The sequence below is a fragment of the Anoplophora glabripennis genome, unplaced genomic scaffold (assembly GCF_000390285.2).
Source record: "Anoplophora glabripennis isolate ALB-LARVAE unplaced genomic scaffold, Agla_2.0 scaffold59, whole genome shotgun sequence".
Taxonomy (NCBI): domain Eukaryota; kingdom Metazoa; phylum Arthropoda; class Insecta; order Coleoptera; family Cerambycidae; genus Anoplophora; species Anoplophora glabripennis.
The window spans coordinates 1,174,637-1,201,334 of NW_019425991.1; the positions used below are offsets into that span (position 1 = coordinate 1,174,637).

The 26,698-nt window shown below is 34.0% G+C and overlaps 2 protein-coding genes across 2 annotated transcripts in view; one reads left to right on the plus strand and one right to left on the minus strand.

Annotated features, from left to right (window-relative positions):
* The window catches only part of LOC108906881, a 60,465-nt gene extending 54,304 nt beyond the window's left edge, over positions 1-6,161 (plus strand). The window contains exon 2 of the mRNA XM_018710329.1: positions 5,844-6,161. Within this exon, the coding sequence (XP_018565845.1) occupies positions 5,844-6,100 (257 nt within the window). The 3' untranslated portion in view covers positions 6,101-6,161. The remainder of the gene's footprint in view (positions 1-5,843) is intronic.
* The window catches only part of LOC108906367 (relaxin receptor 2), a 145,348-nt gene that overhangs the window by 80,074 nt on the left and 38,576 nt on the right, over positions 1-26,698 (minus strand). Inside the window, exon 10 of the mRNA XM_018709603.1 lies at positions 22,111-22,251. Within this exon, the coding sequence (XP_018565119.1) occupies positions 22,111-22,251 (141 nt within the window). The remainder of the gene's footprint in view (positions 1-22,110; positions 22,252-26,698) is intronic.

The following is a 26,698-nucleotide window of genomic DNA, read 5'->3' on the forward strand; positions in this document are numbered from 1 at the left end:
AGAATAATTTAAATAATCTCGCCATAGCCTTGGTTCTGATTGTCCGTTCTGCGTCTTCATTTTCATTTTATCAGGTTTTATTCCAGAATATTACACTGCCGATGAAATATTTCCAATGATGTACTGTGGACTATTTCAAATTTTCCAATCTTTTTGATTTGCCTGATTAGTACCATTAAAATAATAAACAATTAAAGAACATTATCTAAGATAAGAATAATTAATGCCTTATTACCTTATTAACTGCAATTTTTAGGGGTATATAAGGCGAGTTGCTGTTTTTAAAAACAGTGAAATATTAATAATGAAGGGGTTAGTGTGCGTTGTTATGTTTGTATTCGCGGTCTATTTTCATAGAGGTAAGAGATCTTTATTAAGTTTTTTGAAGCTACATGTGTTGTATATTTTATATTGTTTAATAATAATTTTTGTCCAACAGTTGTGGTTTCGTAAGTGGTTTTTAGTGACTAGAACTAAATTTTAATAATTATAATTTCAAATATAGACCGATCGAAATAACTCATTTAGACGGAAAAAAAAGAAAATTGTTACCTGGACTTTTATAAGTGGAAATGGTAAAGGGGCTTATAATAAACGAAGAAGGTTGATTTAGGGGGTTGAAAAGTTGTGAAAAATTGTAATATTGAGATTTCTGGCGAAAGTTAATGTCAAACAAAAAAGTATCTAATACAAAAGTTGTGGATCATGCAAAAATCTACAACTTTTGTGAAGGTCACTTTTTAAGATAACCTTAAAATCTCCGAATGCGAAAATGCGAATAACAGTTTTTTTTTCGTTCTTTACTTCTCATTTCCGCAAAAATAATTTAATTTTACCGAAACTTGGTGAAAGTATATCTTTCTGTGTCTTAAATAACCATACATTTTTTTAGATAAAAAAATCAAGAAGTTTTCAAGATATTCATTTTTTTCATTTTGACATATACTTTTTGGTGAAATAAAAAATCTATAACAGTTCAAAAACATGCTCAAAAATACAAAAACAAATAAAAAACGACTTGCAACGAAGAATTTTTCAGTAATTGTTGATAATTTGTTTAAATTAAAAACATTCAAAAATTCATTACACTATTCCATTATACGGAAAAAATTTTAAAAAAACTGTCATTGTTTGACCCAAAACTTTATTTTTGTACATTATTGCTTTAAACATCTTTTTATTTTTTCTCTGGCTTTATTTGAAAACGAATTTTAAAATAAATTGCATATTTACAAAGCCACGTTTTTCGCTCTATCCAATGGCGTCAACATTTTTGCAATCCGACGTTTCGTCCTCGAGGGACCATCATCAGATTTATTTTTTTAAATACGTCGCTGCTATTTTATGACAATTCTGAAGTCATTTTTAATTCTGAATTAGATCATATTAATATTGTAATCGCTTAAAAAGGTTTTTAGCTATCATTTAAAATTTTTCCTGAGTACGGCTCTGAACGCTTTCAAAATATCTTCTATTGGAGGAAGTCAAAACAGTATAAAAGTCAATACCGCCCAAAATATTCAACATTTTTTTTACTACTATTAGCAATACTAATTAGAAATAAAATATTTCATAAATTCGTATTATCTTTTTTAAATGGAATAACTTTCTAAATTATTGATTAAAAAAAATATTGTATATTTTTTTCAATTCCGACTTTTACTCTATATGTATAGGCTACTTCGCACCTCAAAAATTAAAATTTTGATTTAAAATTTGTATTAGGACATTTGAGGTTATAACCAAATTTGTTTTATAAAAATGTTGTGTAAAATAATAAATAGTGGTACTTCTCTCCTGAGTATTTTCGTGGTTTTTTAATTTATGAGCACCCTGTATATCTAATCTAAGATGTTTGTATGACAGTCTCATTTTTTCGAGGGGCAGAACTTTTTATAAAGAGTGACATTTTTCGATAAAGTCAAAAACAAAAGAGTTTCTCCTCTTGTCAACTCAATCCGTGGACACACTGTATATACATTATTAATAAGCTTTATTATACTTAAATTCACAAGTTTTTACTAAATTATTTTATTAAAAAACTAAAAAAAAAATCAAAAAATCTTCATTTTTTGCTTTCTTTAAAATTGTTTTGAAGAAAAATTTATCTACTTTTTTTTTCTATGAAGCAATGCCGACACCTTTCTTTACTCAAAAAAATCTAGAGGCAAAAAAGTAAAAAAAAAAACAGAAAATCGAATTTTTTGCTTTTTTCAAATTATGTATTAACGAAGTTTTACATAAAATATTTCTGTTACATTTTTAAATACGCCATTTCGATGAGAAATTCAATTCTCTACAAAATTTTTCCTATGAACCATACCGAAATTTTGCTTCGTTTTCGTGCTATATTTAAAAAACTGCAAAAGTACATTTTCACCCCTATGAATGACCCTTCGAACAAGTCGTGATGAAAATCCTTGAACGTCTTATTTCCTTCCTTTTTTGCAAAAATGAGAATTAAAACGTAAAAAGGGTAAACGCGAGAAAAATCGAAAAATTGGCTAAGTTTGAGCGGCCATATATCAGTCAATTTTCACTTATAATCTCCCTAGTGCTTAAATTATTTCCGGAAATTTTTCCGAAGGAACAAATTTTCTAGAAAAATGCTTGATTGTGGAAAAATTTCCGGACATTAATTCAAGGACGTAGGGGATTCGGTGAGAAAATTTTACAACCAAAATTTATTTTAAAATGCTTAACCATGAATCACGGAGTCCCACAAGGATCTCTCCTTGGGCCTGTACTGTTTCTCATTTATATAAACTGTCTACCAAATAGTGATAGCATTTCCAGGCTTATCCTCTTTGCGGATGATACTACGATCCTAAATAGTGCAGGTCAGGCTAGTGTCCTTCGTAATAATGTTCAAACAACACAGGATAACGTTAAGCAGTGGTTTTTGGCAAATAAAATGTATCTCAATCAAAACAAAACTCAATCTATTTTGTTTACTTTGCGTTATGTGCATAAATTCACCAATTGCGCCTCGCAAATGAAATTTCTCGGAGTGAACATTGATCGCCAAATGTATTGGAAGCAACATATTGACGAGTTATCTAAAAAACTATCTAAAAAGATGTTCCTGATCAGAAGCCTTGTTAATTCTGCTTCGATAAAACCATTGCTGTCAACCTATTATGGCTTTTTTCACTCACATCTGTGCTATGCTATTTTGAACTGGGGTCATTCTTGCCAAGCAGATACAATTTTTAAATTACAACGCAAATGTATTCGCATTATTGCTGGGTTACCCTATAGAGTGGACTGTAAACAACGATTTAAGAAATATGGCATACTTACACTACCAAGTGTCTATATCTTAGAATGTCTCTTGTATATTAAGGGAAATATTCATATGTTTCGTCATCATTTTATAAACCATGATTATCCTACTAGAAACAGGTACAATATAAACCCTGTTCCTCTTAGACTAAGTAGAACTAGAGTCGGTTCTAATTACTATTGCGTGCACTTTTTTAATATGCTACCTGAAGCAAATAGGTCCTTGTGTAATGCTCACTATAAAACGAGAATACGGAACTTTCTTAAAATGAAGGCTTTTTACTCATTTGATGATTATTTTAATGATGATTTTGTTGCTCTTGTTAGTCCCCATGTAATGTGTGTGATGTGTAATATATTTCTTTATGTAATTTGTAATAGTGCTTTTTTGTATCTATATTATTTATTTGTAGTATTTTTTAATGATTTTTTCACATATCTGTGCTTTAGTTTTAACCTATTTTTAACTACTGATACTTTTGGTGTCATATTTCTTTTGTGACTTGTGTAAACATTTATCTTATGTTCTGACATCGATAATTATTTATATTAATTAAAATTTTCCTTTTAAATTTTTTAAATAAGCTATTTCCATGGGAAATTCAATTCTCTAAATAACTTTTCCTATGAACTATAGCGAAACTTTGCTTCGTTTTCCAGCTACAATTAAAAAACTGAAAGGGGTGCATTTTCACCCCTACCACCAATTTCCATCCTCTAATTTAATAGCACTCCGCAGGTTTTTCATCTAAAATAACCATTTGAACGATTCATGCAATAAAATTGCTTGAACGTCATGGTTCCCTTTAACCCTGTTTTTTTAATAACGAGCGTTCAAATAAAAACGTGGTCAAGTTGGTTCTGAAAATTTGGACGTAGGGCGTAGCGTATAGCAAATGAACTTAAACGTCATCTGTCAAAGCGCTATATCGCCGCTATCAATTTGAATATTTTCGTTTTAAAAAGCGTTTAAAATGGTGTTTTCTCAAGAACAAAAAGTGTTTATCATAGAGTCCTACTTTAGAAATGGACGCAAGATTGATGGAATATGGAAGTATTCTATTGAGGAATGTTTCATAGAATTTCAAAATCAATTTCCCGGCGTTGTTGAGTACAAAATTTTTCAAAGTGCAGTTCAGCGTTGTGTTAATGTTTTTCGTGAAACGGGCAGTGTAACAAGAAAAGAAGGAAGCGGCCGACCTAAAAAGCGGACTGAAGAATTAAAAGAAAATGTCCAACAAATAATGGAAAATGCGCCAAGAACTTCTGTACGTGTTTTATCACAAATGGTGGGAGTATCAGTCGGTACCTGCCACACAGTGTTAAAAAAAGATTTGCGTTTGTTCTCCTATCGTTTAACTTGTCAGCAAGAACTTCATGAAGTTGATTTTCCGCGACGGGCTGTATTTTGTGAATGGTTTTTAAACAACTACGGTGAACTTCATAATATCACCTTTTTTTCTGATGAAGCCTGGTTTCATTTAAGTGGTTACGTAAACTCACAGAATATGAGAATGTGGTCTTCTGAAAAACCAGATAACTTTTTTGTCGAGGGCCCTCTACACGCTCAAAAAATTGGAGTTTGGTGTGCTCTCAATCGAAGGAGGATTTATGGACCTATTTTTTTTAATGGTACTCTTACTGCGCAAAGGTATAGAGAAGAAATTATCGCTCCTTTTGTTAACCAGCTGGAAGAAAACGAAATTACAAACTTTTACTTTCAACAAGATGGCGCAAGGGCACATACGGCAGGCGAGACGATGAATATGTTGAGGGAAGTTTTCCAAAATCGACTAATAAGTCTCAATGCTGAACATGAATTTCCACCGAGGTCATGTGATATTACGCCGTGTGATTTCTTTTTGTGGCCTTACCTTAAAAACACTATTTTTGAACTGCCTATTCCTGATTTAAACCATCTGCAGGCTCGACTTATAGACAAGATTCGTGAAATTAACAATACCCCGAGCATCTTAGAAAATGTCTTTAATTCTTTGAGGAACAGGTGTGAAAAGTGCTTGGAACAAGGAGGGGGACACTTTCAGCAGCTGCTTTAATTTATTGTTATAACAAGGAGGGGGACACTTTCCGCAGCTCCTTTAATTGTTTGTTATTGTTATCACGATTATTCTTTAAAATAAAGTTATATAGTCATTAACGTTATTGAAACTGACGGCTGCTATACAGCTCGTTGAGAAATGAGGTTAGGTTGGTCGCTATAAGCTACTCCCTCGTCCAATGTGTCAGAGCCAACTTCGACCACGTTTTTATTTGAACGCTCGTTATATTTAATAGCCTAGATTTATTTGGGAGCCAGCCGCGTGGACTAGCCTCTAAACAAAGTAAAATGGTTTTCACAAGACGCAATTTGTTATTTAATCGTGTACAAATTTTACTGTTTTTATCTTAATACTTAATTAAGAAAAAAGTTACTTTTCAAACAACTTCAACTATTTTCCAAGAACCCCCAGTTTGCTTTTTTGAAGTACAAACGAGACACATTTTAATCCAATCATCGAGCACTCATTGTGGTTGTTACACTGACGTTTTTTTTTTAGATGTCTTGGGATTGAGTTGCTATTTGTGCATGAGCGACACGGTTTCAGAGTGTAGCGATGGGGTGGCTGCACCATCAGTAGAGTGTAGTGAAGACCAGTCATGCTGCAGGCACGTGTTTTATAATGAAGATGATGAGAGCGATCAGCGAATTGAAATGGGGTGTTGTACACCGCCAAGTGATTGCCAGGACCTCTCAAGAAGCCCACGTGATATTACATATTGTTATCATTGTAAAGATGATCTATGCAATCTATGAAAATTTGTCGGGTACTGTCACAAATAAAAGTATTTAGCAGCCACCAAAGAGCAATTCATTAAACCAACAAACTAATCATGACAACCCTATTCCTATAATCACTACATCCACAGTCTGTCTGCTATTGCACTAAGAAATTCCATCCAATTAAACAACGTTCCTAAAAAAAATAATTGCCATATAGTTATTTTTGTATTTAGAACGCGAAATTATACTTTTGCATTCAAGAATGGAATATTCATTCAAGAACGCAAAAGCATTTCGCGTCCTAAATGCAAACAAAAATTTTTCGGAAAATGCAATAAAATAAGACAATTGTGTTATACAGGGTGGCCAAATGAAAACGAAACAGTGACATTCTCAGGAACTGCGTCAAGATTGTAGAAAAACGCTCAGACCTGTCGATTCTAGATTAAAGGGGGACATTCTTTGCCGGTATTTTTGACTCCGCCACTTTCACCCCCAAGCAAGGGTAAGCATCACCCCAAAATATTTAAATGGCATTGGGGTTGAGTAATATTTCTTTTGAAAGCTCTTACAATTCTCTTTACAACAGGCTTTAAATTTTATAATTCCGCCCAATACTTATTAGGAATTTTGATTTTAAAGTTGAAACTTATGTACAAACAATTAGTAACGGTAAAAATGTCAGTAATTCGAGTTAAGTACGCCAATGGTATAAATTTAGTATTTCTTGCGTTACATTGGTTTTTGGCGATTTGTTATCACTTTCGTAAAAAAAAAACAATTGTAAAAAACAGAAATGAATGCTATACACACACAATGAACGTAAAATTAGTGGATTCCAAATTATTTTCTAGTATTATTTGGAAGCGTTGGTTGGTAGTTTATTTAATTGTGTTTTTGAAAATTAAACACTATGGTTTATTCCATTGCGGAAAGGGTAGATATCATTTCGCTTTACTTTATGAACAATAAATGTGCGAATAGAACAGCTCAGCTATTTAATGAACAACATCAAGATCGACATGTCAGGAGGAAGTATGTTCTAGAGTTAGTAAAAAAATTTCAAGAGACAGGGAACGTAGCCAATAAAAAACGAGAAATTGAAAAACCTATAGTTAATGAAGCTAGTGAAGTTGCAGTTTTGGGACAAGTTCATCTTGATCCTACATTAAGTACGAGGCAGCTGGCATCTGTGTCTGGGATCAATCGAACTAGCATACAAACCATTTTGAAGAAGAATAAATTCCATCCATACAAAATACATTTAGTCCAGGAACTTCATGAGGATGATTATGACCGCCGTTTGCAATTTTGCGAAATAATGAGTGAGCGAGCAGGGAACGATCCACAGTTCCTTTTTAACATCTGTTTTTCTGATGAATGCAGTTTTTTCTTGAACGGGACGGTAAATCGTCACAATTGCCGCTATTGGTCCGATTCAAACCCAAGAGTTTTTCACGAGGTGCATACACAGCAACCGGAAAAATTAAATGTATGGGCTGGAATTTTCGGTGACCGGCTGGTGGGTCCTTTTTTTCTACCTGGTAATTTGACTGGCCAAATGTATTTGCAATTACTGGAAGACGCTATTGACCCTGCCTTGACTGATATTATTGAAAATGTTCCAGAGTATGATGAAGATCATTTGATTTTTCAACAGGACGGTGCTCCTCCGCATTATGCGTTAATTGTCCGTCAGTATTTGGACCAACGTTTTCTACGGAATTGGATTGGGAGAAGAGGCAGCATTGAGTGGCCTCCACGATCACCGGATTTATCGCCCCTTGATTTCTTTTTGTGGGGATACCTAAAAAGTAAAATCTATAAAACACAGCCAGCGTCGCTGGAAGATTTGCGTCAAAGAATCGTCGACGAATGCCGTCGAATCACTCCGGAAATGCTTCGGAATGTGCGCGAACGTTTCGAACAAAATCTTTATTCTTGTATGGAAGCGGGCGGTCATCAGTTTGAACATTTAATCAACTAAGTAGTAAGTAAGCAACTAAACATAATTTAAATTTTAAAATGTAAATTTTTTTCAAAGTATTGGGCGGAATTATAAAATTTAAAGTCTGTTGTAAAGAGAATTGTAAGAGCTTTCAAAAGAATTATTACTCAGCCCCCAATGCCATTTCTATTACCCTTAATTGGGGGTGAAAGTGGTGGAGTCAAAAATACCCAGCAGAGAATGTCCCCATTTAATCTAAAATCGACGGGTCTGAGCGTTTTTCTACAATCTTGACGCAGTTACTGAAAATAGACCTGTTTCGTTTTCATTTGGCCACCCTGTATACACCTATTTAATTTATATTTGAAATCGTTTGAATCAAGACGGTTTAGGCGCGGTTACTATCATAACGATAGCAACCTAATAAACTATAAAAATTAGTTATTTGGTGCTGTTCCACAATTAATCCCCAAAAAATAGTCCATACAGTTCGAGATTGCCTACAACGAATTCAAAGGGTGGTGTAATTCGAAGAAAATTCAAAAAGTATTTTGCGGCTAGGTGACAAAAAAGATTGTTAATTTAACAAAAGTGTCGACTTTTCCTGACAGTGAGAATTCGTAACGTCCAAAGTTTATTCTGCTCAAATGAATTCCATTTCTGAATTCAAGACAGAAATTCGGAGAGTTATCAACGAAATTCAGCAGCAGGTATGCGAAAGCGTGATACAGAATTTTTGAGCATGCCAAATAAGTCGCGTAGGACATCTGTCCAATGTCCTCTTTCACATTTAATGGCAATATCTACCCTTCAGTAGCACCTAAAAACTTTACCAACTTATTAATTAATAAATCTTTTTTCTTGCGTTTCTTTTGGGACGCCTGCCCCGCCCTTTACTTTCTGAATTTGTTAAACGTGTAAATGATTGAAGAGAAGAACACCTCAAATTGTTTTTATATTTATCAGATATTTTGACACCTCTGAAAGAAATTAAAAAATGTCCAACAAATAAAGAGAAAACCTAAAACCGTCACAAATAAATAACTGCAAACAGTAACACTCGAAATTATTTAAACTTACCTTGTGATTAAAAATCTAAGAGTTACATTTAAGTAAGCCCGACTTTTATGTGTCGAAGAATGGTTTTATTTTCATCGGAAGCTGGGCTAGCGCCGTTCCAGTCTTTTTCATTTTCATATTGATTAGGTTTTATTCGGGAATATTACACGGCCGATAAAATATTTCCAAAGCTGTACTGTGGACAATTTCAAATTTTCCCGTCTTTCGGATCTGCCTGATAATAGCCATTAAAAAAATAAGCAATTAAAGACTAAGACTAATAACGATAACAGACTAATGCTTTGCTAAAAGCCTTGTCATTAAGTCCAATTTTAAGGGGTATATAAGGCGAGTTGTTGTTTTTAAAAACAGTGAAATATTAATATAAAGGGGTCAGCGTACGTAGTTTTGTATTTTTTTTTCTAGCTATCCATTGAATCTATTTTCGGTGAAGTAGCATAAATAGCAACAATTTTATTCAAATTGTTCATAAGCGAAAAACGCATGGTTTTTTTATGCACAATTTGAGAATGTTAATGTCAAAAGAACGGTGATATCTTTTCATAGGTCGCTTAATTACGTCTCTAAGATTACAATGACACTTTCAGAATCATGTTTGGTTGAAAATTAACGCCTGTACAGAGGTTTAAAGTTCATAACTTTTGGAGCCTCCGTTATAAACAAATTGAATTGTGCGAAAACTATTGCACCTACAGCGCCCACTTTTGGCACACTTTTAAAGTACGACAAAACCCTCAACTTGTCGTAGGTTTTATAAAATTTTAACAATAAATGCGATGGTTATAAACAAATTTAAAAATGGGCACTTTTCTTGTTTTTTGCAATAACTTTTTTGTTTATTAACCGATTTTAATTTAACAAGTCTCATTTTGTAGATAATTTTACTCCTTACAAGCTGTCTGCGAGTCACTTTTCGCTAAAATTGATGGTTTTCCCTGCAAAGTGAAAAAACTGTTTTCCTCACTTATTTGTTTAAATAGAAAAGTTAGCTAATAAAATTTTTTGACTCACGAGATGAGAGATGTCTTGTATTATGCTCCTTTAGACAATTTTACAATAATCTCACGAATAGGACTTTTTTCGAGTTTCTCTTTTATTTTCGCTAATTTTCCTGGTATATAATCTGCGAGACCGTCGAAATTTATGCGCTGCAGGCCTCGTATAGCGCAACTGTATCGGCATCTGCAACACTGCTCAGACGTCGTCGTTCAGAATTCCTAATTCTGGGCAAATTCTTAAGCTCACAGTTTGGCAAATAGCGGATGCAAATAGCAACCTGTTCTTGCCGGATGCTCTGATGCACCACGGACGTGATCGGTCTGTAGGATTTACATTCTACGAGAGAAATACAGGGTGTCTCACGGTGACGGCCTATTAGAATTATTTCAGAGACTGCTTCGATTTGAATTTCACCACTTCCGGTTATACCGGAAGTCGCCATCAACTTGCTTATTTTAAATGGAACACCCTATATATTATGCCAATTTTGGATTCTACGTGTTATTTTAGGTGGACTTTCATAAAGGTTTCCTATTCCTAAAATTAACCGTTTTCGGGATATTTAATTTTTTTCTAAAAAATGGAGAGAAACAGTGACTAGCTTCAAACCACGTGTATTTTATAGTAAGAAAGATAAAGCAACAATATTTATAGGGGGGATAGCTAGACCCCTAAGCTTCCCATCCATACTTTCAAAGCGGCTTAATTGCATACAGGGTGCTAGAAATTTAATGTCGAGTTTAGTTAACTTCAAACCTTCATGTCGTTTTTTTTTTAATAGAACACCTTGTATGTTTTTCTATATTCTGATACACAATTTTATTAGGGTACCCTCTACATATCTTCTAGTTCTACTATTTTTTGTGTAATCACCTAAAATCATGTAATTTCTTGCAAGGATAGCTGTGGAATTTTTAGCAAAACTTTGAAATAAACAACTAAACTGTCAATTTGTTATTAGTTTCTTGCAGTGACAGTTTAATTTAGTGTTTATAAGAAATGGAAAACAATACATATTCAAATGTTGATATTTTAAATTTATTATTCATTCACGGACGTTGCAATGGGATTATAAGCAGAACATGTACAGGGTGGCTGATTTTCGACAGTTTTATAGGGTACAGCCAAAACGGTGATAGATACAAAAAAATCTGATATCGATGTCCCGTCCTCTTTTCTTGTGTTTACTTCGCTGGTACCAAAAGATCTTGGCGAACTTGATTAGTTTTAGATATACAGGTTTTTTTTGAAAAATGGCCCATTTTCATTAACCACTCTACCTCCGTTGTCATTCAGTTTAGAAGAAAAAAGTGTGGACATTATTTGTTCTATTTTTTATTAGGAAGCCAGTGGCGTACTCAGATTTTTTACAAATCGCACAGTTTTTCCGACATTACATGAACATAGTTTTTTTTTAAATAGAACACCCTGTATTTAGCCATCCCGTTGAATAGCATTTTTTTACCTTTTCAGCCATACATAATAATAGATACTTTTTATTTGCCTAAATGAAGAAAAGTGTAAAAAATGTATAGATATTTTTTCAGTTGCCCATGAGATTTGTTTAGTATTGGTCTCCTCGTTTTCTATTATTATTTATATTAAGCACCTAACTTAGACTAGAAAATTACAAGAAAAAATAAATTAGATTATACATTTATCTTTACTTAATAGGGTTTAATTATAGGTACACTTATTAAACATAAACTAAACAAATATAACAACTATAAAATGAGAGAATCAACAATAAAACAAAAATGACATAACAAAGTCACAGCAAGTGCTCGAATTGTCGGCCATTTTCGTTGATACATAACTCAACGTTTGGCAATGGAGCGGGTAAATGTGGATATTTGATACCCACTGAATATAGTTTTCAAAATGTTCCCTTAACTCCTCGACATTATTAGCTCTATACTTATAAATTTTGTCTTTNATACAGGTCTTATAAAAATTTGCCAATACTTTAATAAAATAGTTTCTTAAAGGTTTTATAACTGGGTCATAAAGCAGATTATATTGTGAGTTATATATTAGCAACAAATCATCTAAACAACAATTTTATAAGGGATCTCTTTTGGGATCTTTAGTAGCAATAATACGACATTTTTGTAGCATTAGATCTATCAAAGTAAATTATTTATTAACTGTATCGTGAAGGTATCAGAAGATATACACTTAACAAACATCTCTATTTAATCACAATCTCCGCAACCGGAATGTTATGTGGTGTAATAAGTACCTACTCAATATTATTTTACGCGTTTTAGTGCACTTTGGAAAAACAATTTTTACTGCGAAGAAAATTTTATTGTGATTTGTATGGTATATATCTAGTGAATTTTACATGCGCCGCGTATTAAGTAATTATTTCCAATATTATCATAATTAAAAATAAAAAGGTTTTTTGAAATGTCATGGTTTTTGACGTTGAATCTAGCACCAAAAGCATTAGAATCATCTTAACTGTTCATCATTGTTATTGTAGTGCTATTTAATATTAGGAAGACGGCTAAATTTGTGATATTTTTATAGTTATACGCCACAATATTTTTCAGCATTGTGTCAAAATGGCTGCGGCTTATAAAATAATTTGGATGTAAGAACCAGTTTTAAATTACAAGTAAGCTAATTGAGCGATTTCTATAAAGCAATGAAAGTTAACTAAAAATAAAAACATTTAGTGTCGAATGTGGGATATTAAAAGAATCAGCCCATGATCTCAGTTTGTTTCGAAAATCTACGTTCTTGTCCAAATTCGATAATTCCAAAAGTTCATCTCCGTGAGAATCATCTAGTTCCACCAACCATTTATTTCTTACTTCTTCGCCATCAGTTGGGTATTATGTTATTTCTAATACGGTACTATTATTGACAGTGTTTCTTTGATTTTCCACTTCCAATGAAGCATAGTTACTAAGAATAGCACAATTATCATCACTGAATGTTTCTTGAACTGATAGACTACTTGTTTCATGCACCTGTGCGCGACGGTCATTGTTCCTGTCCCCAGATAAAATGTTTTGATAACATTTTTTTATTTTTCTTCTAAATGCGCCACTTCTTTTGATTTTTTTCCACTGGCTTAAACCTGACATGATTAATTTTTTACAACGACTGTGAAAGCTGAAGCAAAATATAAAACAGACTTTTACCGTTCGGTATTGACACAAACAAAACAATGTCCCACCATTTTGCTGTTTCAAATTTGTTTTATAGAATGGTTTGTCGATGTAATTTTGAGTAAAACTAAACGTTTTTCTCTTGTAACTGTTATATTAGTATTTTTGTTTTACAATTGATAATATCATTACATAATAACTATATTATAGTGAATAATATAGCTATTTGCTCTTATAAGTGAAATTGTCTCAAAGTATCTTTTAATATAATAGTTTTATAGGTAGACAACCCACATCTAATAAACAATTATATTATTTATTTATAGCGCGGTTCGAAATACTACGGAACATTACTAAAAAATTATTATAAAATACTTTAGTTTCATTAGCTAAAATGTTTTATAAGCTTGTCACAGAAATGTTTATAAAATAGTTATACATTTTCCATATAAACTGTTTTATAATTTATCTGCCAAAACGTTCTTGTGATAAATTTATAAAATATTTCAGTTGCCGACAACAAAATAATGGTACTTGCCGCTATAATAAAACAAATTTGCATTTCGAAAGCAATAATAATAATACAATAAAACATAATTGTCGTATAACTTGAAAATTATAAAACTGTTTTGCTGGTTGGGCAATATCTATATCAATAATCATCATACAGTTAAAAGAGTATTGTCCCTGAAAATTCCGTCATAACAGTTCGGGGAGTAGGCCTACTGGAGAAACCACGTTAAAAAAAAACCGCCAAAGTACACTACCTCAGATGGNGGCTTCCTAATAAAAAATAGAACAAATAATGTCCACACTTTTTTCTTCTAAACTGAATGATAACGGAGATAGATAGGTTAATGAAAATGGTCCATTTTCAAAAAAAACCCTGTATATCTAAAACTAATCAAGTTGGCCAAGATCTTTTGGTACCAGCGAAGTAAGCTCTAAAAAAGAGGACGGGACATCGATATCAGATTTTTTGTATCTATCACCGTTTTGGCTGTACCCTATAAAACTATCGAAAATCAACCACCCTGTACAGTTTTTAATGAGACATATCCAAATTTGCCAACAATGAGCTCAAAAAGTTAAGAAGAATTTTAGCAAATCAAAATATGGTCGAATTTGTGCAGAAAGAATTTTACCAAAACCAATAACTTCAAATGAAGATAATGTAATAAATGTGCTAGCCTATCTTAAGGTTCATCCAAAATCCTCAACTCGTGCCGCAGAGTATGATTTAGGTATTTCACGAGCGTCCATTCACAGGATGCTAAGAACTAATGATACGCATCCATACAAATTTAAGCTACTTTCTGCTCTTTATCCGGGTGACGCCGTGCAACGTGTACAATTTTGTGAAACGATGTTAGTGCGATACCAAGAAGATCCTATATATTATGCCAATTTTGGATTCTACGTGTTATTTTAGGTGGACTTTCATAAAGGTTTCCTATTCCTAAAATTAACCGTTTTCGGGATATTTAATTTTTTTCTAAAAAATGGAGAGAAACAGTGACTAGCTTCAAACCACGTGTATTTTATAGTAAGAAAGATAAAGCAACAATATTTATAGGGGGGATAGCTAGACCCCTAAGCTTCCCATCCATACTTTCAAAGCGGCTTAATTGCATACAGGGTGCTAGAAATTTAATGTCGAGTTTAGTTAACTTCAAACCTTCATGTCGTTTTTTTTTTAATAGAACACCTTGTATGTTTTTCTATATTCTGATACACAATTTTATTAGGGTACCCTCTACATATCTTCTAGTTCTACTATTTTTTGTGTAATCACCTAAAATCATGTAATTTCTTGCAAGGATAGCTGTGGAATTTTTAGCAAAACTTCAAAACAAACAACTAAACTGTCAATTTGTTGTTAGTCTCTTGCAGTGACAGTTTGATTGAGTGTTTATAAGAAATGAAAAACAATACATATTCAAATATGCTGATATTTTAAATTTATTATTCATTCACGGACGTTGCAACGGGATTATAAGCAGAATATGTACAGTTTTTAATGAGATATATCCAAATTGGCCACCAATGAGCAGAAAAACGTTAAGAAGATTTTAGCAAATCAACTAGAGTATGGTCGAATTTGTGCAGAAAGAATTTTACCAAAACCAATAACTTCAAATGAAGATAATGATAATGTAATAAATGTGCTAGCCTATTTTAATGTTCATCCAGAATCCTCAACTCATGCCGCTGAGTATGATTTAGGTATTTATTTCACGAGCGTCCATTCACAGGATGCTAAGAACTAATGATATGCATCCATACAAATTTAAGCTAGTTTCTGCTCTTCATCCGGGTGACTCCGTGCAACGTGTACACGTGTACACGTGTTTTGTGAAACGATGTTAGTGTAGTAAATTTACCGTAAATGTTTTTTGTCTAATTAAAGATAACCAAGAAGCAAGAAAAGCCGATTTTCGAGATAACCTTTTTTAATATTTTTTAATTTTAAAAAAGGCAAGTAACAAGTTTCAAAACCTTAATTTGCAAGAGATACGGCAAAAACAAGAAAAGTAGATTTTTGACGGTTTTCAGTGAATGTGTGGTGTGGTGTTTTTGGTGAAGGAATTTTAACCGTCTAGCACATAGAAAGAACTTTAAATGAGAGATGCTGGAAGTTTAAATTGGAATATACACGGCAAAGTAATCATCGACCGTCCCCCGTACCAGGCAATAATAATTTTTTCAACTACACTTCAACCCTCGGGATTTTGTGTAGCTTGAAAGAAACACCTTTCCCAACGTAGGAACGACGATTTATCCAGAATATTGGAATGAAATGCCGGCATAAAGTTAAATGAAACAAGACCGATACCAAATAGCTAGGCAGAGCGAAGATGATGAAAGCCCAGTGGCGTACACTGCAAAAAATGTAGGTATGGTTTTAAAGCAAAATTTCCATGATTGTATTCACCCCAATTTTTGTGTAGGTATAATTGATTGTATTTTCTCTGAAGTAAATAAATTTAACATTCCATCAGCTTTAGAAAATGTTAAATTATTTGGAATTTATGTCAATCGGATACAATTTTCTAAAATTGGTCTTCTTTCCGAAAAACGTTCAGGAATAATCGTCCAACTCTCCGAATGTTTCATCCAATGAATAACAGTCTTAAAATCTTTTACTAGACTCTGCGTCAAGAGTAAGCACAATCAGGTATTGACAGTTGTGATTGTGCATCATATTTCTCGAAAATAGCGCACAATTGTTAATCTTGTTCAGTAATTTCGTGTCACGGATCTTTTAAAGACTGACAATTTAATCGAATGCGAACATTGAAGATACACTTTTAAAAAATATTATAGTTCATGCCTCAACAATTTATCATACAGTTCGTTGTCAACAGTAGACGATGAACGGTCATTTTTCCTACACAAGTTAATGTTAAGTGATAAATCGCCGTTCCACTAAAGAAAACTTAGTGTAGTAATATGTTATAACTCCTTCCAACATGCCACGGAAGCCTTTTCTTGACGCTAAGATTTATCGGGTAAGTGGTGTTATTTAAATTTATACAAGGTGTGGCGTGTATAGTCTATAAAAATTAAACTACAGCTTCCTGATGATATTTGTGATAGAAAAGTCTTATACGAAAAAGTTCTATCTTCGCGTATTTTTTTTGTAAATTAAAGTTCATTTATTCAACGAAAATGAAGGCCGATCCTGTGTTATTTATTAAAAACTTTGGAAATGTTTTTATGCGACCCGAGATGCAACCTTATAATTTAAGTCGGTATAATCTAATACTAGTAATACTAAAAGAAGGTTAGGTTACATTCTCAAAAAAATTGTGCAGTCAACTGATTTTGTATTTGTATTGAATTAATTATTCACTTAATTATTAAATATTAAGCATAGTCCATCGACCCATCAGTTAAGATGTGAAAGATTCCAGACAAACGTTTTTATTTTGTAATTCCACGATAGTGACAGGTAATTTTCATAAAGAAATAAAAAATAAGAATAGCGTGCCGATTACATTAAAAATGAGATTATTATTTCTTACTCTGCTTAATTTTTTAGTTTGTGCACAAACTAGTTTTACAATGAACCGAAGAAAACAATGCATTTACTATTTCCGAACGTGTCGATATGGTGTTAGTGTATGGTGCAGCCGCAGAAAATGCGCTCGCGACGACTAGGTTGAACCGGGAATTATGGCTACAACGTCACCCCCCCAGTGCAAATACAATCCTACAGTGCGTTCAGCGGCTGCGAGATACGGGAAGTGTTATTCCTCGAGGAGAAGGACGTGGTCAGCAAGTGAACCTTGAATGTTGAAGATGCAATGTTGGAAAATCTTGGCGAAGACCCCACAATTAGTACTCGAAGACTCGCACAGCAAGTAGGAACCTCATCTCGTACCGTACATCGCATCTTAAGGCGCCAGCTGTTGCACCCTATCATCTGCAACCAGTTCAACAGATTTTACCCCCGGATTGTGATCAACGAATGCGCTTCTGCAGATAGTTTTTACGTCAATGCGCCAATCAAGAAGACTTTCCTGCTTATGTTTGTGTAACAGATGAGGCGACATTTACCCGTGATGAAATGAATTTCCATAATATGCAATTATGGGCCGATGAAAATCTTCAAGCTATTAGGGAAACTCATTTTCAACATCGGTTCTCGGTAAATGTTTGGGCTGGCATAATAGGCGATGTACTTGTGTGTCCCTATTTTTTTGAAGGGCGACTAAATGGACCAACATATGCTGACCGGTTGCCTGAATTATTGGACGAAGTGGCATTACAAGTTCGGGCACGTATGTTTTATCTTCAAGATAGGGCTCCTCCACACAGTACTCGAGAAGTAACAACGCTTTTGAATGAAATGTTTCCTCAGCGATGGATTGGACGCTTTGGTCTTGTGCAGTGGCCACCTCGGTCACCCGATCTAACTCCAATGGACTTTTATCTTCGGAGTCACTTGAAGTCATTGGTTTACAATACTCCAATTGCTACGGTGGAAGGAAATTTTTCAGTCGCATGGCCCGCCCGATTGCCAGATTTGAGTCCGTGCGACTTTTACTTATGGGGTCGTTTGAAGCAGATAGTGTATTCTATTCCAGTTAATTTTTGCTGAAGCAGTTTATACAGTTTGTCCGCGGTTAGGGTGAATAAGAGCAAAAACTTTTTTATTTTACATTTTACGGAAAAAAGGCACACTTATCCTAGTGACACTTTTCAGAGATATTAAAAATAAGGGTAGTTTACTCTCGTGACATATTCGGATTTTTTATTTTCTGGACACACCGTACATGAAACGTTAAGTTTCGACATGGCACCTCATTTTAAATCCAAGCAAAACTTTTTATCGAGTGTGCCTTTTTTCCGTAAAACGTAAAATAAAAAGTTTTTCCTCCCATTCACCCTAACCGCAGACATACTGTATAAAAAACATTTAAAATTTGAAAAAATATATTTTCTGATCTAAGAGGGACCCACCGCCCTAGCTACGCCCCTGTAAATGAATTGAAGTTTCACTCACAGACTCCTTAGATTGTGTAGATTTGCGAACGATGCTCTGTCCATTTCCATGATCTTGTTGTCCATCAGGGACAATTGGTGCAGGGGTATCGGCGGGAAACTCGACGCCTCCACGTACTTAATCTGATTGTTCTGCAGGAATCTGAAAAAAAGGACGGGAAATTAGATAACGAAAGGTTTAGCTGACCGCGGACGACCGGACTTGGTTTCGAAATGAGATGCTTTACGTCTAATTCCCTACAGGGTGAATCCTAACTGTGTTTACGTATTTCAAGCAGCTGTACAGTTTACTGTGTAGAACTTTAGTGTAAATAAATAGGTACATGCTTGTTGGATATCCCATCACTAAATTAAAGAAAAATTATTATTTTTAATGGAACACCCTATATATTAGTGCATACTTAGGTTCGTTAAATTTTTCTCTTTTCAAAAATATACAGGGTGGGCCACCTGTAACGCCTCGGTCGCTAGTGACCAAACGGCAAATGTTACAGAAACCTGTTTAGGTGGGTATGTGTAGGTTGATTACGGCTACATTTTAAAAATNTACCAGGCAATAATAATTTTTTCAACTACACTTCAACCCTCGGGATTTTGTGTAGCTTGAAAGAAACACCTTTCCCAACGTAGGAACGACGATTTATCCAGAATATTGGAATGAAATGCCGGCATAAAGTTAAAAGGAACAAGACCGATACCAAATAGCTAGGCAGAGCGAAGATGATGGAAAACCAGTGGCGTACACTGCAAAAAATGTAGGTATGGTTTTAAAGCAAAATTTCCATGATTGTATTCACCCCAATTTTTGTGTAGGTATAATTGATTGTATTTTCTCTGAAGTAAATAAATTTAACATTCCATCAGCTTTAGAAAATGTTAAATTATTTGGAATTTATGTCAATCGGATACAATTTTCTAAAATTGGTCTTCTTTCCGAAAAACGTTCAGGAATAATCGTCCAACTCTCCGAATGTTTCATCCAATGAATAACAGTCTTAAAATCTTTTACTAGACTCTGCGTCAAGAGTAAGCACAATCAGGTATTGACAGTTGTGATTGTGCATGATATTTCTCGAAAATAGCGCACAATTGTTAATCTTGTTCAGTAATTTCGTGTCACGGATCTTTTAAAGACTGACAATTTAATCGAATGCGAACATTGAAGATACACTTTTATAAAATATTATAGTTCGTGCCTCAACAATTTCTCATTCAGTTCGTTGCCAACAGTAGACGATGAACGGTCATTTTTCCTACACAAGTTAATGTTAAGTGATAAATCGCCGTTTCACTAAAGAAAACTTAGAAAAGTGTAGTAATATGTTATAACTCCTTCCAACATGCCACGGAAGCCTTTTCTTGACGCTAAGATTTATCGGGTAAGTGGTGTTATTTAAATTTATACAAGGTGTGGCGTGTATAGTCTATAAAAATTAAACTACAGCTTCCTGATGATATTTGTGATAGAAAAGTCTTATACGAAAAAGTTCTATCTTCTTTTTTGTAAATTAAAGTTCATTTATTCAACGAAAATGAAGGCCGATCCTGTGTTATTTATTAAAAACTTTGGAAATGTTTTTATGCGACCCGAGATGCAACCTTATAATTTAAGTCGGTATAATCTAATACTAGTAATACTAAAAGAAGGTTAGGTTACATTCTCAAAAAAATTGTGCAGTCAACTGATTTTGTATTTGTATTGAATTAATTATTCACTTAATTATTAAATATTAAGCATCGTCCATCGACCCATCAGTTAAAATGTGAAAGACTCCAGACAAAAGTTTTTAATTTGTAATTCCACGATAGTGACAGTGTAATTTTCATAAAGAAATAAAAAATAAGAATAGCGTGCCGATTACATTAAAAATGAGATTATTATTTCTTACTCTGCTTAATTTATTAGTTTGCGCACAAACTAGTTTGACAATGAACCGAAGAAAACAATGCATTTACTATTTCCACACGTGTCTATATGGTGTTAGTGTATGGTGCATCCGGAGAAAATGCGCTCGCGGCGACTAGGTTGTACCGGGAACGATGGCTACAACGTCACCCCCCATGTACAAATACAATCCTATAGTGCATTCAGTGGCTGCGAGATACGGGAAGTGTTATTCCTCGAGGAGAAGGACGTGGTCAGCAAGTGAACCTTAATGTTGAAGATGCAGTGCAGGAAAATCTTGGCGAAGACCCCACAATTAGTACTCGACGACTCGCACAGCAAGTAGGATCCTCATTTCGTACCGTACATCGCATCTTAAGGCGCCAGCTGTTGCACCCTATCATCTGCAACCAGTTCAATAGATTTTACCCCCGTATTGTGATCAACGAATGCGCTTTTGCAGATGGTTTTTACGGCAATGTGCCAATCAAGTAGACTTTCCTGCTTATGTTTGTGTAACAGATGAGGCGACATTTACCCGTGATGAGGTGAATTTCCATAATATGCACATATAGACCGATGAAAATCCTCACGCGATTAGGGAAACTCATTTTCAACATCGGTTCTCGGTAAATGTTTGGGCTGGCATAATAGGCGATGTACTTTTGGGTCCCTATTTCTTTGAAGGACAACTAAAAGGACCAACATATGCTGACTTTTTGGAGAACCGGTTGCCTGAATTTTGGACGATGTGGCATTACAAGTTCGGGCACGCATGTTTTATCTTCAAGATGGGGCTCCTCCACACAGTACTCGAGAAGTAACGACACTTTTGAATGAAATGTTTCCTCAGCGATGGATTGGACGCTTTGGTCCTGTGCCGTGGCCATCTCGGTCACCCGATCTAACTCCAATGGACTTTTATCTTCGGAGTCACTTGAAGTCATTGGTTTACAATACTCCAATTGCTACGGTGGAAGGAAATTTTTCAGTCGCATGGCCCGCCCGATTGCCAGATTTGAGTCCGTGCGACTTTTACTTATGGGGTCGTTTGAAGCAGATAGTGTATTCTATTCCAGTTAATTTTTGCTGAAGCAGTTTATACAGTTTGTCCGCGGTTAGGGTGAATAAGAGCAAAAACTTTTTTATTTTACATTTTACGGAAAAAAGGCACACTTATCCTAGTGACACTTTTCAGAGATATTAAAAATAAGGGTAGTTTACTCTCGTGACATATTCGGATTTTTTATTTTCTGGACACACCGTACATGAAACGTTAAGTTTCGACATGGCACCTCATTTTAAATCCAAGCAAAACTTTTTATCGAGTGTGCCTTTTTTCCGTAAAACGTAAAATAAAAAGTTTTTCCTCCCATTCACCCTAACCGCAGACATACTGTATAAAAAACATTTAAAATTTGAAAAAATATATTTTCTGATCTAAGAGGGACCCACCGCCCTAGCTACGCCCCTGTAAATGAATTGAAGTTTCACTCACAGACTCCTTAGATTGTGTAGATTTGCGAACGATGCTCTGTCCATTTCCATGATCTTGTTGTCCATCAGGGACAATTGGTGCAGGGGTATCGGCGGGAAACTCGACGCCTCCACGTACTTAATCTGATTGTTCTGCAGGAATCTGAAAAAAAGGACGGGAAATTAGATAACGAAAGGTTTAGCTGACCGCGGACGACCGGACTTGGTTTCGAAATGAGATGCTTTACGTCTAATTCCCTACAGGGTGAATCCTAACTGTGTTTACGTATTTCAAGCAGCTGTACAGTTTACTGTGTAGAACTTTAGTGTAAATAAATAGGTACATGCTTGTTGGATATCCCATCACTAAATTAAAGAAAAATTATTATTTTTAATGGAACACCCTATATATTAGTGCATACTTAGGTTCGTTAAATTTTTCTCTTTTCAAAAATATACAGGGTGGGCCACCTGTAACGCCTCGGTCGCTAGTGACCAAACGGCAAATGTTACAGAAACCTGTTTAGGTGGGTATGTGTAGGTTGATTACGGCTACATTTTAAAAATATTTTGAGATATACAGGGTGTCCAGGAAAAGCGTACCATATCAAAGTTATGTTTTTTTAAATGGAACACCCTGTATTTTACTGCATTTTTGAAAGCACCGTAAAAAAATAGGTGAACTTTATTAAAGGTTCTGCATACCTAGGACTTACAGTTTGTGAGATATTTCAATTTTAGTGAAAATGCAGGCATAGCGTAGAAATTTAATATTAGCAATAAAAAAATAATTTTAAGGAAGCAGCTTTGGAGGGTCTATTTTAGATCCTTGAAGTTATAAATTGTTATATTTGTCGTCACTTAGTATTATACAGGGTGTTCAAAAAACTGCTGAATACTTCTCTCAACTTTAAACAGCAATAACTTGGTTATTTTAAATGGAACACCCAGTATATTTTTACTTTGGGAGTTGGGAAATTTAAAACTCTTTCAAACTGTGTATAGGTTCCCTATACCTATCTCTAACGGTATTGGAGATATTTGTGCCGTTTCGTTTTTTATCGATTTTTTTTTTAAGATGTATCCACGTGTCTTTATCGAGGTCTTTACTGAATTGGTTTGGGTTCTTCTTGATGACGTCTCTTTAAATATATTGAGAAAAATGAGGATGCAATTAGATGGCGCACCTGCAAATTTTTCATATTCAGTGAGAAATTATTTAAATCGAAAATTTAGTAATAAATGGATAAGTAGGAATGGTGCATGTCAGTGGCCACGTAGGTGTCCAGACCTCACCGTAATGGACTTCTTTGTTGCGAGCTATATAAAAAATCTTGTATACAATGTTCCACCTATTACTTGCGATGATATTGGAGGGAAGGATTAGAGATGCATTTGCGTGAGAATATCATTTGAAGATAGAATAAGATGCTGTATTCAGGAGAATGGTTATCAATTCGAACATCAATTAAAATTTTTCTTTGTTTTTTCTAAAAGTAAAAGTTCCTTTTATCATTATCATGAAAATATTCAAAAAAGTTTTCTAATAAAAAATATTATTTTATAAGCAGAATGATTATAAAAAGTTATTAATTTTGTATAAATATGTTTGTAGTAAGTAACTGAATTATTTATGAACAAGAAAAATATTTATTAAAGAAAATTTTACTTTTAGAAGAAACAAAGAAAAATTTTAATAGATGTTCGAATTGATAACCTTTCTCTTGAATACAGCATCTTATTCTATCTTCAAATGATATTCTCACATTCCTTAGAATAGTTATTTGGGGTGATATATCTAATCCTTTTCTTCATATCATCGCAAGTAGTAGGTGGAACACTGTGTACAAGATATATATTTATACAGCCCGAAACAAAGAAGTCTATTACGAGAGGTTTGGACACCTGTGGTAGCCACTGACATGGACCATTCTTACCTACTCATTTATTACTTATTTATCGATTTATATAATTCCTCACTGAATATGAAAAATGTGCAGGTGCGCCATCTAATTGCATTCACATTTTTCTCCTTATATTTAAAGAGACGTCATCAAGAAGAACTCAAACCAATTCAGTAAAGACCTCGATAAAGACACGTGGATACATCTTACAAAAAAAAAATCGATAAAAAACGAAACGGCACAAATATCTCCAATACCGTTAGAGATAGGTATAGGGAACCTATACACAGTTTGAAAGAGTTTTAAATTTCCCAACTCCCAAAGTAAAAATATACTGGGTGTTCCATTTAAAATAACCAAGTTATTGCTGTTTAAAGTTGAGAGAAGTATTCAGCAGTTTTTTGAACACCCTGTATAATACTAAGTGACGACAAATATAACAATTTATAACTTCAAGGATCTAAAATAGACCCTCCAAAGCTGCTTCCTTAAAATTATTTTTTTATTGCTAATATTAAATTTCTACGCTATGCCTGCATTTTCACTAAAATTGAAATATCTCACAAACTGTAAGTCCTAGGTATGCAGAACCTTTAATAAAGTTCACCTATTTTTTTACGGTGCTTTCAAAAATGCAGTAAAATACAGGGTGTTCCATTTAAAAAAACATAACTTTGATATGGTACGCTTTTCCTGGACACCCTGTATATTTCAAAATATTTTTAAAATGTAGCCGTAATCAACCTACACATACCCACCTAAACAGGTTTCTGTAACATTTGCCGTTTGGTCACTAGCGACCGAGGCGTTACTGGTGGCCGACCCTGTATATGTTACTGTTTGATTAAGAATTTTTCGACATATTTCAGTTTAAAACTATTTTTGAAAAAACGGGAGGGAAATTTATGTCTGACGGATCGCAGTGGCTATGGATGAGGCACGCGGAACAAACAAATGACTTTGACAGAAGTTTATTTATCGTCATTAATTTATTTCTTTTAACAAAGAAATAATGTTTAGTGAGAACGAAAAATTTGAAGTTATCCGTTTATTTTATGATAATAATAAAAATCGTTCTTAACTTTAACAAGTCTTTAATAGAATTTTAATATCTAATTAATAAAAACCAACTAAAACACAAATGGTCACAGATGCTCAATGTGACCGCCATTATTATTGATGCACTTCGTATAATCCTCATTAATTTTCACTTAAATTTTGTATACATTGATCAACTTTATGTCTTAGTTCATCTAAGTTTACACTAGTTTCCTTTTAAGCCTCGTTTTTTAAGTAACCCCACAGAAAACTGTCCAAGGGTGTGAGGTCTGGACTATTTGAACGCCATTGAATATTTCCTATATGTTTTTGAAAAGAGAAACGAAGGTAAGTGCTAATGCACTAATATATAGGGTGTTCCATTTAAAAACTATTTTTTCTTTAATTTAGTGATTTCCATTATTCATTTTTTTTTCTAATACTGTATTATAAAAATAAACTCACAATAATTTGTCAGATTATAGTGACTAACCCTGTACATTCTAGGATTCATTTCGATTGGGGCACCCAGTATATAATTCAATCCAGCCAATACTTCGAGATTTTCTTCTGGAAAATGCCGCCCTTTTCTCACATGGCACTGACATATGAACCGGCGACAAAAGGAAGCCACGAAGCTCATTTTTCACCGCTTGCAGAGTACGTGTCTGTCTGTTCAAATTAGTAGAAGTGTATCTCGTTTTATTGTTATGGTGATAACACTCGCAACGATTCCATTGTGGCTTGCAATTCAGTTACGGCGCGTGTAAAATTTCGTCGTGGAGGAAAACAATTCGTTGACGGGCATCAAAGTTGAAATGCAATCAGTTTGCCACATTTTCCCTTCATATTTTTTCGTGATATTGCACGTTGAGGTGGGAGAAGAAAATGGAAAGTTCGTGTACGAGGGGAAAGAGAAATTTTAGTCAAGCGCGTTTTATAGATGATTGTTTCTTTGTTTATTGTCGCCAAAATTTTTTTAAAATATGAAATCTTCATTGTGATCAATATATGCGATGCTCAGAGCTACTTTGAATGTATACAACAGGGTTGATAATGGAAAGTATCTAAAATTAAGATCATTCTTGAAACGCCGATCGGATTGTTGTCGTTTTAAAAAATCACGCGTTTTAGAAAATGAATGAATTAAAAAATTTCTAATAGAATCCCCTAATTTAAGTCCAAAAGTAATTATTATAAATAATAGTTATTTATGGTACTAGTGTGTTACGGTATATACAGGGTGTTTCAGGATTAAGTCGACAAACTTTAAGGAGGTATTCCTCATAAAAAAAACTAAGTAAAAAATCTAGTATATATTTTTTTCCCAAAGATGCTTCATTTTAGAAATATAGGGCGTTAAATATTTTTAAAAAAATTCCAATTTTTTAAATAACTTCTAAATGAAGAAGGCTATTTAAGCCAAATTTGGCATGACACATCTTCTAATAAGATACCATTTTTCCATAGAAGTAGAAGTCCCGCAAGCAACCAGTGGCGGAGTTATGGGGACTCAGACTGATTAAATTATAAAAAAAATTAGTACGGCCTTACTGACAATAAAAAACAATGCTGTTTTTAGATAGAACAGTTTGTTATTGACAAAAAGTGTACATTCACTTTTTTCTGCTTAATAATAATATGCCGCCTCATCTCCCGCACAAGTCT